The 15,764-nt window shown below is 35.2% G+C and overlaps 4 protein-coding genes and 1 long non-coding RNA gene across 10 annotated transcripts; all 5 read right to left on the bottom strand.

Annotated features, from left to right (window-relative positions):
- Nucleotides 1-301: 301 nt before the first annotated feature.
- Nucleotides 302-2,543, bottom strand: LOC109588144 (rab9 effector protein with kelch motifs-like). The gene is made up of 4 exons (XM_020004324.1): nucleotides 2,490-2,543; nucleotides 1,908-2,441; nucleotides 890-1,059; nucleotides 302-787 (listed from the first exon to the last, which is right to left on the bottom strand). Exons 1-4 carry the CDS (start codon nucleotides 2,512-2,514, stop codon nucleotides 536-538), a joined length of 981 nt encoding a protein of 326 aa, XP_019859883.1. The 5' UTR covers nucleotides 2,515-2,543; the 3' UTR covers nucleotides 302-535.
- Nucleotides 2,544-2,772: 229 nt separating this feature from the next.
- LOC109588145 (transcriptional adapter 3-like) lies at nucleotides 2,773-5,988 on the bottom strand. Of its 6 annotated transcripts, none has more exons than XM_020004325.1 (5): nucleotides 5,906-5,988; nucleotides 3,840-3,895; nucleotides 3,343-3,420; nucleotides 3,115-3,243; nucleotides 2,773-2,931 (listed from the first exon to the last, which is right to left on the bottom strand). In XM_020004325.1, the coding sequence occupies exons 2-5, from the start codon at nucleotides 3,840-3,842 to the stop codon at nucleotides 2,824-2,826; spliced, it is 318 nt and encodes a 105-aa protein (XP_019859884.1). In that variant the 5' UTR covers nucleotides 3,843-3,895; nucleotides 5,906-5,988; the 3' UTR covers nucleotides 2,773-2,823. The 6 variants fall into 6 exon arrangements, with proteins under 6 accessions (XP_019859884.1, XP_019859886.1, XP_019859887.1 ...); XM_020004327.1 differs by having other exon boundaries at nucleotides 3,346-3,420; XM_020004328.1 differs by having other exon boundaries at nucleotides 3,343-3,414.
- Nucleotides 5,989-6,062: 74 nt separating this feature from the next.
- Nucleotides 6,063-12,061, bottom strand: LOC109588143 (uncharacterized). Its single transcript, XM_020004323.1, has 18 exons — nucleotides 12,030-12,061; nucleotides 11,409-11,969; nucleotides 10,908-11,086; nucleotides 10,613-10,807; nucleotides 10,164-10,356; nucleotides 9,860-9,958; nucleotides 9,449-9,535; nucleotides 9,330-9,398; nucleotides 9,178-9,282; nucleotides 8,620-8,727; nucleotides 7,835-8,551; nucleotides 7,694-7,777; nucleotides 7,513-7,634; nucleotides 7,075-7,227; nucleotides 6,827-7,025; nucleotides 6,717-6,782; nucleotides 6,604-6,666; nucleotides 6,063-6,549 (listed from the first exon to the last, which is right to left on the bottom strand). Exons 1-18 carry the CDS (start codon nucleotides 12,052-12,054, stop codon nucleotides 6,176-6,178), a joined length of 3,399 nt encoding a protein of 1,132 aa, XP_019859882.1. The 5' UTR covers nucleotides 12,055-12,061; the 3' UTR covers nucleotides 6,063-6,175.
- A 300-nt stretch (nucleotides 12,062-12,361) lies between these two features.
- LOC109588142 (uncharacterized) lies at nucleotides 12,362-14,881 on the bottom strand. The gene is made up of 2 exons (XM_020004322.1): nucleotides 14,719-14,881; nucleotides 12,362-14,593 (listed from the first exon to the last, which is right to left on the bottom strand). Exon 2 carries the CDS (start codon nucleotides 14,453-14,455, stop codon nucleotides 12,992-12,994), a length of 1,464 nt encoding a protein of 487 aa, XP_019859881.1. The 5' UTR covers nucleotides 14,456-14,593; nucleotides 14,719-14,881; the 3' UTR covers nucleotides 12,362-12,991.
- Nucleotides 14,882-15,524: 643 nt separating this feature from the next.
- On the bottom strand, nucleotides 15,525-15,758 carry LOC109588141 (uncharacterized). The gene is made up of 2 exons (XR_002187979.1): nucleotides 15,624-15,758; nucleotides 15,525-15,575 (listed from the first exon to the last, which is right to left on the bottom strand). It is a non-coding gene; the product is annotated as an uncharacterized LOC109588141 (long non-coding RNA).
- Between the last annotated feature and the right edge of the window lie 6 nt (nucleotides 15,759-15,764).

Below are 15,764 nucleotides of genomic sequence, written 5' to 3'. Positions count from 1 at the left end.
CTGACTAGTAGGAGCAGGATCAGAATTTTTGAAATACTTAAAATACTGATTGTGCACCTAAATTAAAGGTGCAGCTTCTAGTCCACAAGGCACCACCTATTTAATTGATAGTAAATTTTTTGCGAATAAAAATTTTCACGAATTTTGTCAATTCGCGTCACAAAATTTATTATTCACAAAATATATGTGCTATACGGTAACAGCTATATACTACTTCTTGTGCCAAATAGCTGTAGAGTACCTCCATAATGACATTGTGAAAAAGTTTACAAGAAAAGTTCACAAGATCAAATTACCACAAATGTTGCTAGCAACATGTTGCCTGGTGTATGGAGGGCTTAAGCCTACTTGGTGCCCATGGCCCACTAAAATGAGCTCCTTTGTGGTTTAAAAATTGTTTATATAGTCATGCTTCTCAGTTAATATAGGTGAAACTAAGTTTACATTACTCCAGAAAAATTTTTGGGGGAATTGCCTCCCCCCCCCCCCTTAGATCTGCCACTGATTTTACATATATATCTGCTTCTTCTAAAAATTAATCTCCAGTCATTGACAATTCACATTCACAATAACACACTATAAACATTAATACCTTTATCCAACTGTACTGCTTTGTTTCTAATAACCAACATTCATTCACTAGTTGCTCGTCACTATCCACTCCACCAATCATTACTAGTGTAGGCGAGGTAGATACACCATTGATAATAGTACTGGCATGACGATTTCTTGCATCAGGCCACAGTCCATCATTAGGTACTGATCCTGGTTTAAGACACTCCCAGTTCTAGAAATAATTATATTCATATGATAACTTAATTGAGCTGTTAATGCATCCATGGTTTTATCATAGTACTGTGGCTACAAAATTTCCTTGTGTATAACTTACTATTGTATTATGTGATAATTGAAACAAGTAGATACTGTCAGTACTACAATAACTGCCATCATTCACTAGTCCCCCATGCATAATTCCTTTATTATAGCTGATCTTTTGAATTATAAATTCCTCAGCTGGTGGAAAACACTGACCACTGACAAATGGCACAATCCATTGACCTAGAAATACATGCAATTACCTGACGTGTATCTGCATGTTGAATACATGGAATTGTTAACTAGACAAATGTAAAATAAAGGACAAGCCTGAGCAAGCAAAGCATTGTCTAGAAAAGTAGTTGGCATGCTGATATTTCAGTAATGAATATGATTAACAAGCAGCCATGCTGTGGGGATAGATGTACAAAGTTGAATTTACAAGTAGAATTATAGACCCCTTTCGGCGAGAAGTAGCAGCTTGTGAATATCATTAATTTTGCAATGAATATCATTATATCTCATTTACGGTATACGCCCACATACAATAATTGGCCGCCATGTTTTACGTCAAGCAGCAAGTGCTTTCTGTGTCCTGGAGATCTTGGTCACTACATTTTGAAGCTAAAAACTATTCTAGAGTCAAGAAAGATGCCAAGAGAGCCAACCTAGGAAGTATAGTGCAATACTCTTGTTGTATGAGCCTGCTTTCCTCTTTGGGCTGTGACAGTGAGTCAAGAACTGATCGTTCTGGCTCTCCCAGACTTCTTAAGTCTTCAAAATATCTTGCTATAGTAAAAAACAGTTGATATGAAGCCTCTCGTAGTCCTGAGTTCAGCACAACAAAAGTTTTATTGGCAAAACAGCTCTACTTTGCACATCAGCCATTGAAACTCTGCATAACTTTGACGTAAAACATGGCGGACAAAAATCCGTTCAATATTATTTCTTTGTATATACGGTATCACAAACTAATTCTCGCCTAAAGGGGTCTATATGCTGGCAATAAGCTTGCCCTTAATCAGAGCAGGAAAACTAGCTTTTGGTACAGTACGTTAATGATATTTATTGACAAGCCATGACTTACTTACCACTGAATAGGTTGTAGATACTCTGTTCATTAGTTATAGCAGCTCCATAATCATATTTAAATTGAGGATGATGCTGTGTAGCAGTACCTTGTCCACCAATAACCAGTAATTGTTGAGGTTCACCTTCACTTCCAGATCCAGTTCCAATTGCTATCATACCACCATAGGCTCTCTTAGTCACAGAATTGTCACCAGTTGGTTGTAATTCTTTCCATTGAAGAGTGCAAGTGTCTAAACAGTTCAAACTGTTATGGAAGCAACCATCATGGCCACACCAACCACCAAAATAATAAATATTATTACTAATGGGGGTACAGGAGACTCCTATGATTCCCAATGGAGGAGTACCACTAGTAGGTTGAGAGGACCAAGCACCAGATAATAAGTTAAACGCATCAATAACAGAAGTACACTCTCTCTTGGTAGGAGAATCGTGTGACTTATCTAATCCTTCCTGGTTCCCTCCCCAGCAGTACAGGACGTCTCCTACTACTGCAGTTGTATGATAATATTTATGTCTCAGTTGATATTGAACTGTAGAATAATAATAATATACATTTAAAAGAGAGGGGAAAAACTAACCTTTCCCATCTAAATTTCTGTCCATCTTATTAAGGTGTAAAATTGATTTGGGCAAACAACAGACAATAGAGAACTACTCTAATAATAATCTATGACCGCATCACGTGTTCAAGCCCCACCCACAAGGCACTTAGTAGTTAGTATCAGCAAGAGTAGATAATCAGCTGATACAGCATAGCTTAGCTTAGCTTACATATAGCATAGCATATACAGCATAGCTACACACAGCATAGCTTACATATTGATCTACTTATGCTACTTTAGTAACTTGATCTATAAATAGTTAAATGACATTGAAGTATTATTGTCTTCATAAAACTATATAAACATAAAATCAAACTAGCAAGTGTTGGGATAGTCTTTGTCTTTTATCAAGACACCTCTGAGCACTCTCTCTTTCCTTCTGCTTGATTGGCTCCTTCTTCTTCCTCTGGCTATAACTCTACAACAATACAATCAGGTATAATAATTATGATTATTAAAAAAACTTTAATATTATATACAATAAATATGCTAACTATATGATGTCTATTGTATTCTAATTAAGATACAATGCACATGTATCAAACTCAAACTTTTCCTGAAGGAATTCCTTTAGTAACAAATCATGATATCATATACTTACTGAGAACACTCTTAGCCATTCCATGACCTCCTGGTCAGTTTCTTGGAGCTGCTTCCTAATCTCCTGACGTCTTATCTCAGACTTAGCTAATGAATGAAGCATCCTCTTCTGCTGCTGATTGTATTCATGCTATAGAACAAGATTAAAGAAGATACACACACAATTAAAGTACATAGTATATGATATAAGGTAGAGAAGAAATGGAAGATAATTTCATCACAAACTTACAACAACTTTCAGTTCATTTTGTGCTTTCATTAATTCTTTAACAACCTCATCTTCATCATCAGAACTGTCCCTCTGTGACTAACAGGAACAAAAAGACAAATATATACATGTATACAGTAGGTACATATGTACATGTATACACAGTCATGTCATTTACTGTTAGTATTACTGTATAGCTCCAAATTGAAGCTAATGAATCTTTGAAATGAAGCTATTAACAAACAATTGACCTATAGGTTCATAAATGTAATAATTATTGCATACATTGTAACACACATGCACTGTATAGTGAAAATTTTTTAAGAGCTATAAATTTTTGCGATTCTTTGAAGATACGCAAAAATTAATTTAATTTATTCTAGTGCAAGATGGAAGATGGTATAATTTCATGAATTTAAATTCATGAAATATAGATTTTTACGTAAATGGGGAAAAATTAACAGTTATCAAAAATATTACGCTATGTACCGTACATTCTTCCTCTCTCTCTCTCTTACCATCAAGTGGTTGATGTTTAAGTCTCAAAACGACACTCGAAGGATAAAAAATGAATCTAGAAATAACAATAGGAAATATTATACATGTAGGAACAATTCACCTCAAAGTGGGTGACAATCTTAACGTAATTTGTAATCTCAAAAGTAGGTACATAAAATTTGGTAATGATTGGTATTTGTAATTTTTGACAAAACTTGGCCAAAGTCCCTGTATACTACATATACAGGACTTTGGCCAGATTTTGAAGCTACTTTAAAAATTTAAATTCATTGGAAGCAGCTCAAACTTTCTATGCAACATAAGAACAGGTGTTAGAAAAAAATTATAAAAATGGAGAAATCTCTATTTTTCAATTTTGGTGAATTTTGGCCCAGGACCATGTACTAAAGTATAGAGACTTTGCCTGATTGACCTGATTCAAAAATTTGTATAAAATCCTAATTTGATCGGAACTAGCTCAAACTTCATACGCAACATAAATACATGTATGTGCATCAGAAAAAATTATAAAAACGGAGAATTCTTGGCCAAAGTCACTGTACTATAGTACAGGGACTTTGGCCAATATTTTTGAGCAACTTTAAAAATTCCTAAAAAATCCAAATTTGATCGGAACTGGTTCAAACTTTCTATGCAACATAAGAACATGTACATGTATCAGGAAAAATTATAAAAATGGAGAAATCTCTACTTTTCAATTTTGGTAAAATTTGGCCCAGGACCATGTACTAAAGTACAGAGACTTTGGCCTGATTTAAAAATTTGTAAAAAAATCCAAAATTGATCAAAAATGGTTCAAACTTCTACGCAACATAAGAACAGACATGTATACACATGACATGCACAATAATTCAATTAGTTATAATAATGTATATCCTCCTTACATAACTCTACATTTACCTGACCCCAGTCATCCCAATGCTGATTCAGGGTATTAGACTCATTAGTTCCTTAGGCTCCATGTCCCCCTGGCCTAGTCCATGTCCAGAAATGAGTGGACACGGAGCAGTATACTGAGCAATTATCTCCGTATACCACTGATTGACTTTATACAGGGCAGGAATGGAGATTTCCATTTACTAGGCTATATCTTTCTTTACAATAAGAATCATCAATTTGCGCACTTCAGTAGCTGTTCTTCATCCATCTACCTGTGTTCCTGCTAAATATTACAGCATTTGGAGTAACTTTGTGTGGAACATTTACCAATTGAAGATGAGGCAGTCAGTGCCGCCATCTTGTCATTCCTTTATGTATGATAATTTTTTTACTTTTTGAATGGTTATATCTAAATTTCAAACAATTTTTGACAATTTGCTCACTTATTTTGTGAAAGTACAAAATTCTTACTACCCAATGATGCAAAAAAGATAAAGAAATTCAAAACTTTATTTGGAACATTTGTCTCCTGAAGGTGAAGTAATTTTAGCCATTTCAATGATGACGGGTGCAGCAGCAAGAGTCAACAAGTCACAAGTGCTTTCCTCTTCTCTTAGGAATAATAAAGTGAAAGAAAGAGTGCTTAACATCTTATATATACAAGCAAATAGCGTCTCTAGACCTTTTTGAAGTAAGACGGCCATTTGTTGAGAAGAGCCTGTTCTTTCACCACGCTTGCCACTTTAACAAAAGAATATGAGAAAACTACCATAACCAATTGCATTAAGTAGCATTCAAGAAGCTCCAAGTATCTAGTGAAGTCCCATCCATGTACCAGAAAGACGTTAGCAAGCTTTGTAGTGAAGCTTCCTATCAATCCACCATTGCTGAACTGCCGTTGCTATGGTAATTCCAATGAATATCATTAAATTAACGCGACCGGAAGTCCCATTGCAATTTCTGGACATGCTCACTAGCCAGACCATTCCCCAGCTACCACCCAATGACTGTAGGCTGGTCTGGCTACCAGTGGCTAAAGAGACTTACCAACCCTGGCCCCTTTAACTCCATTAGGTTCACCTCTATAATGAATCTTATTGGAGTATAAACTTTTGAATGAACATGCACTCATTAATTAATTATAGTTATAATAATGTATATCCTCCTTAATTAATTCTACATTTACCTGTCCTCAGTAATCACAATGGCGGGTCCAGGGTATTAGTTCCTTAGGCTCTATGGCTTTGGCAGGAGATGCTGTTTTGTTCTCAGTTTTGTTGCACTTTTTCTCCATTTTATTGATTAAAATTTGAGCCACACCCACTTTATTCAAATGGACTTCCTTTTTGAATTTCAACTTGAAAAAGAACCAGAAGAATGGAGCATTACATAAATAGAGCATTTTAAAATACAAAATATAACATTAGCTACAAATTAAAATCATTTAAGTGCAACATCATTTATCATTAGTTCTAACTCTTTTCACAGACTGTTCAAACTCAAGTGCTCCCTCTAGAGCTGTTGTCCATTTTTCCCTCAAGAGATTAGCAGCAAATTCTATTGGTCCCCCAACACTAGACAGAGCCTCTAGATACTTCACACAATGTTTCTCTAGGTCAGACTTAGAGTCCAATAAACTCATCATAGACAGAAAACAGGTAAATATGGCATCATAAGTTGGTGACTGTTGAACCTCAGGAGGAATCATATGAACCTCAGACAATTTGTTAGCAACATGGACCAGAGAAAACTGGAGGAGTGCAGCAAAATCAGTGCGATTCTCAGTCATAACATCTTTGATCTTTTGTTTAGCTGTTTTAATATCAAAACCTATGATAACAACAGTCAATTAATAGCTAGTCATAACATGTTATGTACATGTACCTCCTTCTCTGCTTCTTTTAGTTGGTACTGTAGTTTCATCATTGCCACTACTGCTAGGAGCATCTAAAGAATAGACATCATAAAGTAACGCATACACATAAAGTAATACTTACTGGCTTCTCCAGTAGATAATGGAGTTGATTCATGTACTACATTGGGGGAGGAGGAAGTCGTAGGATCTGATTAATATAAGTTAAATAAATAAATAATTTGTATCTATTACTTGTTGAAGGAGGAACAGGAACAGTGAGATTTCTTCGTGCTCTATGAATGTTTAATGAAACTGGATGAGCCACACCTTCCAGTGGTATGAAGTAATTAAGAAAAGGTACAGCATCAGGTGATCCATAAACTGATATGAGACAACATGAAGGACGAGAATGCTCTTTATCACCAAATTTATCAATGGCCTCTTGATATAACTGTATACATGATATGACTTAGTGTTATAAACAGTATTATACAGCTTACTCTGGTGGGTTTAGTGTGAGGTCTAAGTATCCATCCAGTGAATGGTTCATCTTGTTCTGCAGTCAAGTTTAATTCAACGTAATCATAAGGAAACTTAAAACAAAATGAAATATCTGGTCCAATCTCAGCTTGAGAGTGTTTCTGTTCAATAAACTATCAAATAATAATAAACATACTGTATAACGCTTTATTTTTGAGGAGCTAAACTTTCACTATTTTTGCGGTTAGCATGAAACCATGAAATTAAAGATCTGCTAAAATTTCAATTGCCATTAAAGGTGTGGCACCATAGATACAGTATATCTATGGTGGCGCTAACATTGCGAATCCGCAAAAATTATTTCCGTGAAAATTTGATTTTTATCAATCCGCGAAATTTTAGCTCCACAAAATTAAAGCGCTATACGGTATTGTCCGTCTATATAAATGCATTCTTACTTGAATGAGTACTTCCAAATTCTTAGCTGCAGTGAATGTCACCATATCCTCTACACCTTTCTCCTCATAATAAACCAGACCAGCATATGTTACAGCTTTCCTTACACCAGTGGACTGTACTTCTAGTAATCAGTACACACACAATACAGTCATAGGTGCATGAGTGTATATATGTACATACTATCTTTACGATGAGGAATTAATTCTGTACTGCTACTTTGTTCTTTATCTTCATTGTCCTTAAATTCCTTCTCATTAATAGGCTCTATCAGTTAAATTGAATATTAAACTACATGTATATAATGCCCGGTACATTACTGACTTTTAGCAGCTCCACTAGCTTCTGGAATACTGCTATTCTTATTAGTGATACCAGAGGAATCACTAGAAGAATCATCATCATCATCATCTCCTTTGTCCTCATTCCCACCTTCATCCTTTTTTTGCTGCAAGTCCTGCTGAATCTCTTCCTCCTCCTCCTCCCCTTGCTGTTGTTGCTGTTCCTCCTCTTCCTCTTCTCCTTCCTCTGTGTCTCCATTAAATGGTGCTATAGGGACACCATTACCTCCTCCATTAGTCGAGTCTTCCCCCAGAATACAAGTAAAAGAGAATTCTTTACGTTGAATGGATCCATACCCACTATTAGACCTAAACTTTCCTCCCTCAACTATTGAGAACTGGTAAGGAAGACTGGGTGTGTCGACTGGAGCTATAGCAAACTTTAAGTATTGTGCAAGATCTGGTTGTCCTGTTAAATCAACACAGTGCTGTATCTCTAACTTGAGTCGTTTGAGGAGAGGCTTTGAGAGTGATACTGCATACACAGCACTCACTAGGACAGTATTAGGAGGAAACTCGAACTGTCCTCCTACAAGAGCAACCACTGCTGCTTCTACTGTCTCAGAGGACAATAGGCTTTCTTCTTGTACTCTAATCCTTAGACCATATTTCTCCCAATTCATCAGTTGAGGTTTGTCTCCTTGAATTAAGAACAGCTTCTTCTCTGCTACTTGGACATCACTCAGAAAATCCAATTTATCTATCAAAACACACAATCACAAATTTACAGTACAGTATGCCATGTGAATTCAGTAGTAATTAACTCACTCTGCTTTTCTTTGAGGTGTTTTTCTGCTTGTGCCTCCTTTTCTGATTTTTCCTTCATTAGTTTGGATATTTGTGCATCTTTCTCAGATAATTTGAACTTTAAATCATCTACAATACACAATAAACATACCGTGTAAAAAAATACACTGGTTTATTTTTGTGGTGATATATTTTCATAAATTTCGTGGCTTTCTGTTCCATCGTGAGATTCTGCATCTCTGTTGTCATGCACATGGTGCTACTATATAGCGTAAAATTTTCAAAGGCTGTACATTCTGCACATTTTCCTAAAAACCTATTTTTATAAATCTATTTTTCTATTTTTCTGCCAGTTTGCATTGTAATAATTTGTTTTTTGTGGAAGTAATTCTTGCGAATCTTCAAAAATTGCAAAATCTGTGAAATTTATAGCCCTCCAAAATTTTTGCATTATGCGGTATCTGCAAAAATTAATTTTGCAATGCAAGATTCGTGACTGAAAAATTTATGCCACAAAAATAAACTGATATACAGTATTCAATATACACTACATGTTATGTGCATTACAGGCTAACTTACCAATTATAATCTGGAGGTGTTCCTCTACTTGTTTCTTCTCTTCTTCTATTTCAGTTATATATACTTCATTATAAGCAACTGTAGCTCTAAGTTTCTCATTATCTTCTACATTAATAGACTCATCTAATATTATGTACTGATGATACACTAACCATCAGTCATTATTTGTTCCTCCTCCACTGATTCCTCTAGCTCATTAGTTTTAAGTTTCTTTGAATAATCTGTAGGAAAATTCTCAAGAAATCAATTATTTATAATCCATAATTATTACTTGAGTGTGGTGAGTCCTCTTGGTCTCTCTTTCGTTTAGTAAGAAGAGTCTTAGTTTCTAGTAGTTGTGTTTCTAGCAAACTCTTTTCTTAATTATAAAATAAAAGTAATTATTATATTAATATGAGATTTAAATTGGTAAAACATGTGATTAAAGCTGGGTTCTCAATATGACATGCACACTTCCATTATGACCGGAAGTGCTGTACAAGCAAATGGAAGCGTGCATCAATTTTTCAGATTAAAAAAATTTCTATTCTGACACATTGATGCATACTCTTATTTTTTATTCAGCACTTTCAGCTGTGACACTAGTGCATGAAAAGCAATGCATTATTTTGAGAACCTTAAATTGGCATAAAATGTATGGGTCTACTAATGTAACATAATCATGCAAATACAATAATTATACCTGATTTAATCTTCAATAATTCTTCCCAAAGTAATTGATTGTTCATTCTAAACATCCCACTACTGACTGATTCCACTGACCATTGACCATCGTGAAAAACTGAGAGTAAAATAAATTAGTGATTGAGTGACAAAAAAATAATAATTTTGGTATGAATGTAAACTTTGAAAAATGATAGAATTAAGTCTTGCTCCATCCCTGTGTTACCTTCAGAGGGGCAGGGCAATATTACAAGTACATGCATGTGAAGTGTTTATCTTGTAAGATTCTCATAAAAAAGTAAATGTAGCTAATATAATATTACCTAGTTCTACTACCATTGTGATATGAGAATTAGTAACAGGTGTATTAATCCAATCTATTGCTCCTCCTCCTACATCAATCTGCGTTGTCTTTGCATAACCTCCCAATACTATCAGGAACACATGATTAGGATCAACAACAAAAGATGATACAGTGTGATAGTATCTGCCAGTAACAGAATCAGGTAGAGGAAACTGTAGAAAATAAAAGATATAACTGAATATACAAATATACACAGTGTTAGAGCATTAGGGCAAAGCTCAAAAGTGAAGGTGGTGCATGTATGATGTATTATGCATCATTGTACACCAAGGTAGGCTATTGCATGTATGTAAATATTATACTTAAAAAATGTATAAATAATTTTATTCAGCCACTCCCTATATAACTTATAGCTAAAATCTTAAGTCAATTCATACAATAATAATAATCACTATTGTGGATTATCACCTGAATCCAATTGTACTGGTTTGTATCTAATAACAAGCATTCATTCAGTGGTTTATCATGACTATCTGTTCCTCCAATCACTACTAGTATAGGTGAGGTAGAGGCACCATTGATAATAGTACTGGCATGAGTATATCTCTCCTTAGACCACAGTCCATCATTAGGTATTGATCCTTTGTTAAGACACTTCCAGTTCTAGAAACATAATGACCGTCATGATAATGTATTCATATGCATGTAGTATTACAATGAAGTGTGAATATAGTTTTGCTAAAAATATGCTACTGCAACTTACTATTGTAGTATCATTATGTGAAAACTCAAACAAGTAGATGCTGTTAGTAGGTACACTGATATCACCATCATGTACTGCTCCTCCATACATAATTCCTTTATTATGACTGATCTTTTCAATTATTAACTCTTTAGTTGGTAAAAAACACTGTCCAATAACATATGGAATAATCCATTGTCCTAAAAATAATTACCAGTACATGTTGTTGTAATAATAGATGCAATTTTTTTACTATGATGTACCGTAGGGTGCCTTTTTTAAGGGCTGTAAATTTTGCAGATTTTGAGATTTTCTGAAGATTCACAAAAATTACTACCGCTAAAATCAAATTTTTAAGGTGAAAGATGGCGATGGTATAAATTTACAAAAATTAAATCCAAAAAATAGATTTTTAAGCAAATTCGTAAAATTTACATCCCTCAAAAAAGATGCCCTATGGTAATCAAGAGTACATAATAGGTAACTAATAATTAACCATAATGATTATAAAGTGTTAATTACCGCTATACAGGTTGTAGATATTCTGTTCATTAGTACTAAGACGATCGAGCCGATAAGGTATCTTCCTGTATTTAAATTGAGGATGACAGTGTGTAGTACTTGATACTGGAGCAAGTCCACCAATAACCAGTAATTGTTGAGGTCCACAGCCTTCACTTCCCATTGCTATCATACCACCATAGCCTCTCTTAGTCACATAATTGTCACCAGTTGGTTGTAATTCTTTCCATTGAAGAGTTAAAGTGTCTAAACAGTTCAAACTGTTATGATAACAGCTACCATGGCCACAAAAACCACCAAAATAATAAATATTATTATTAATGGTGGTACAAGAGACTCCTCTGATTCCCAATGGAGGAGTACCACTAGTACGTCGAGAGGACCAAACACCAGATGAAAAGTCAAACTTATCAATAACAGAAATATGTTCTCTCTTTTTAGGAAAATCACCGCTGCAATTGCATTCTGATTCATTTAATCCTTGGTCCCCTCCCCAGCAGTACAGGACCTCTCCTATTACTGCAGTTGTGTGTCGAGCCCTCCAGTTAAATTTATACTGATCTAAAGAATAATAACAAAGCATTAAATGAAAGAGAGTTGCTTTATTTTCAAAGAACTGACCTTTTTCATCTACATTTCTGTCCATCTTTACGAGCTACGAGCCAACGCCCTAAAAATTATCACCTGATCCAGGCCCACCCAACATTTTACTGCTCATGCAGCACAGTTCGACAATGGTAGCTGTTATTCATTTATGCTACTATATGACCCCCTGGTCAGTTCCTTGTAAATGATTTCTTAATTCATTTATTGTTTTTATTTGTAGGTTTATAATGGCAGTAAACCTTGTGCGTCTTGTGGTTGTGATATGACACAAAGTTCATTACATTGGGAAGGATCGAGGTCAAGGCTGCTGTAAGAAAGTGAAGATGAACAGGTGATGTAGTGACACATGTTTGTTGCTTTACATAGAAATGATAGACAAAAGCATGTAAATTCTGGCATTGAAGGAGGTTAAGACAGTTTTAAATAAAAAAATGAAAGAGCTGGAGTAAAAGCTATGAAAGAACAATGATATACATAGTGGAGTTTATTACTAGATTTAGACAAAATGTTGTAGTCTAATAATATAAGTGTTATATCATGTACATAAAAATATTAAAACATGATCAGCAGAAAAATAAACATTTGTATGTCCTTTACTTGATTGCTTTACTGATGCTCATTGATAGACATGTCATATTTCAAAGGTAGGCACTAAAGATGATATAAAAATTATACGTTATGATACTTAAAATTATCTTTTTTGCTGCATTGCTCCAACAAAATCGAAACTCTTCCTTGGATTTTATACAAGTTTCACAAAGGTTAGACCTGTGTGATCGATAAAGATAATGATATTCACTATTAGATTTGCTGCATGGAATAGCAACGAAATATTTCACACCACGCAGTGTTTGTGTTATCGACTGCAGGCATTCAAATGTAGCAGTGAGGACTTTGCTACAGGCATCAATTGCTTCAGGAGATTGTAAGACATCAACAGAATTACTATTGATTCTTAAATGAGTTTTTCTATCCCTTTAGATCATGTGAATTTTAATGGAAGAACTACACTCATATTCAAATAAGAATTGAGATGTATTGCAATCTTCAGTTGCAACTAAAAAAGTGTTTTCATTCTTCATGATCTCATGACTAATGCCAGCCTGCAAACTAGAAGGAAAGCTAGCACCTTCAATATGGAGAATGATGTAATCATTTCTTCTGATCATGTCATATTTGGTGATTCGTGCTGATGGTAAATAAAAAAATGTTTCTACCTCGGATTGCACTTGGTCTTCAATAATAATACGAGATGGGCTTTTGATTTCAGCAACCATTGCAAATGTTTTAAGAATGTTTATAAAGTCATCGGTGATTTCTAATGGCAGAATTTTCTTTATATCGTTTTGTGATATAATACCATACTTCAGAAGATTCTGAGAATAAGGTGCTTCAGGTTTGGGATAAAACAGTCGGTCTATGCACTGTGCAAATTCGTATATATCAACGATAACAATACTTCTGAGAGACTTGAATTGAGGCATGTAGAGGATGCTACCAAAATCAGAGAAAACGCCAAGAAAACTTTCAACTTCTGCACGATCCATTTCAAAGTAATCTGCTTGCTCTATGATGAATGATTTTTTCATAATAATTGCTTTTGAGTTTCCCTTCTCCAGAGATGTCACGAGACTTCGCAAAATTATCCAACGAAGAGGTATGTTCACTTTAGAGTAATACTTGCGTCTTATAAGTTCTTGAATTTTCATTCCAACATCTTTCATTTGATCTTTATTACTTGTATTTATGATTTCCCAAGATTTAAGGTATTGAAGAACACCTTGTTTGTCGGCATGTTGCTCGATTTCCTTTTTTACTTTTTGGAACTGGAGGGGATTTGGTGTGGTTTCAGTTGATGTAGCTATCATAACAGTAGTGTTATTCTGTTGATCTTTTTCGTAACCTAAGGTAGCAAAATGGAAAAGATAACCAAGTCGTGATCCTTGCTTCATCATAACTACATCATCTCCCCTCTCCCCATAACGATCAGAAGGTAGATCAGGTTTCTCAGCAAGATTGGGTGCATCTCTTTCCAGTGAAAAGAAAGCAAGACGAATGTGTCTGCGACAAGACATCATTGTCTGCAGGAATTCATAAATAGCTTTATTGACACCAACATCCAATACATTAATGAGCGAGAGGCCATCTTGAATTAATTGTAGCTTTTCTGACTCTATAGACTTCATCTGAGAAGTAATTGCCTCCACCAACCAATGAATGTGCTCATCAAACAAAGACTTTATGTCAATGTGTTGATCATCTATAAGATGCCTGCGTGCGAGAACATGAAGGATCGAAAAAACAGCTCCACAGCGATTGGTAGCAAAGGACCATTGAAACTGATCACAAGGTGCACCACCCCAGTATACACAACTCATAAACGGAGAGACATTTCTCATTTTTCTTTCTATTGAGATAATGTTCAAGTGGATATTTAGCATCTTCTTTCAAAAAAATATTCTGCCTAAATGTAGATTCCAGAGCAGTTGTCTTTCCTGAATTTGGAAGACCTGCTGCTACCACAAGACAAGTTGTGAGAGGAACTTCTTCCCTTAGAATAAGATTTTTGAGAGTCAAACCTATTAAAGAATAGAATCAATAAGATCCTCATCATAAAATCCTGCCAAATTCCAATAACTAAGTTAGGCATAGCCTGGGGCATAGCAACATGCATTGCACTAGTGCCAGAGATAAATCTACTTACTAGGAGTTGGAAGAGGCCTAAGCGACAGTACAATGTCCTCAGTTGCCTCTTGAATTTCACTTCTTCTCTGGTACCTGTAGGGTCCAAAACCCGTCTCTGGCTTGTCGGTCTCTTTATCTGATTGCTTATCCTGGCTCGTCTCAGGAGCAACAGGAACAAGGTTAGTCTCGCGTAGCCAGCCTAGTCTCGCGTAGCCAGCCCCTCCCGCCGCGAGGAGGGAGGGGCTGGCTACGCGAGACTACCGGCACCGGTAGCTGTGTTATAGCATAGATACTACACGCCCAAGAGTTTGAACATGGACCAGTCCTGATACAGGCCTGAATCAGGCCTGATAATCTATCCTGGACCGAGGAATTTGGGCAGTAATCCTGATCGATATCGATGAATCAGCCTCGATTTATGCTGGTGCCAGGCCTGATCCGCTAATGATAACGATATTCATGATATCTTCATTATGACGTTTTTCCTGTTGCGGTTAATTGTTATGATTAATTATTATTCATTGTTAACAATTCATTTTTAACAATAATTTATTTCAAATTATTATTATTAATACAAAAAATGTTATAGCAAAACAAACAATTAGAAAAATCATGTACATATGTTAAAAAATCAACTGAAAAAGTGCATGAAGAAGAACAAATGTGTGCTACAGAAACAGGACAAATAAAACAATTAGAAGAAACAACATACAAATCATTCGTCAAAAATAAAACTGGACAATCAAATTCAGTTAAACGTACACTCCCATCACTGTTGTATAGGGTTTTTAGCGCTCTAACTATGCAAATATCCGAACTGTTTTCTCCATCATAATCTACCAATCTTCCACAAGCAAGTAAGACACCTAATTTAACCTATAAAGAGCCATTAAATAAAAAAGGCACAAAAATAAAGTAACTTACATTAGTAGAATTTAATTTCACAAAATCACCAACATTGACTAATTCTTTGCTTTCACTCATAACTGCATGATACGGTAAAATATCCATCAATAATGTTACATCAGTAGGTAAATTATGTAGTGAACAAGGTAACTAGCAGAT

The sequence above is a fragment of the Amphimedon queenslandica genome, unplaced genomic scaffold, assembly GCF_000090795.2.
Source record: "Amphimedon queenslandica unplaced genomic scaffold, v1.1 AMPQUscaffold_12267_Cont12434, whole genome shotgun sequence".
Classification (NCBI taxonomy): domain Eukaryota; kingdom Metazoa; phylum Porifera; class Demospongiae; order Haplosclerida; family Niphatidae; genus Amphimedon; species Amphimedon queenslandica.
The sequence above is the reverse complement of the archived record's forward strand: the minus strand, read 5'-3'. Positions and strand labels throughout refer to the sequence as shown.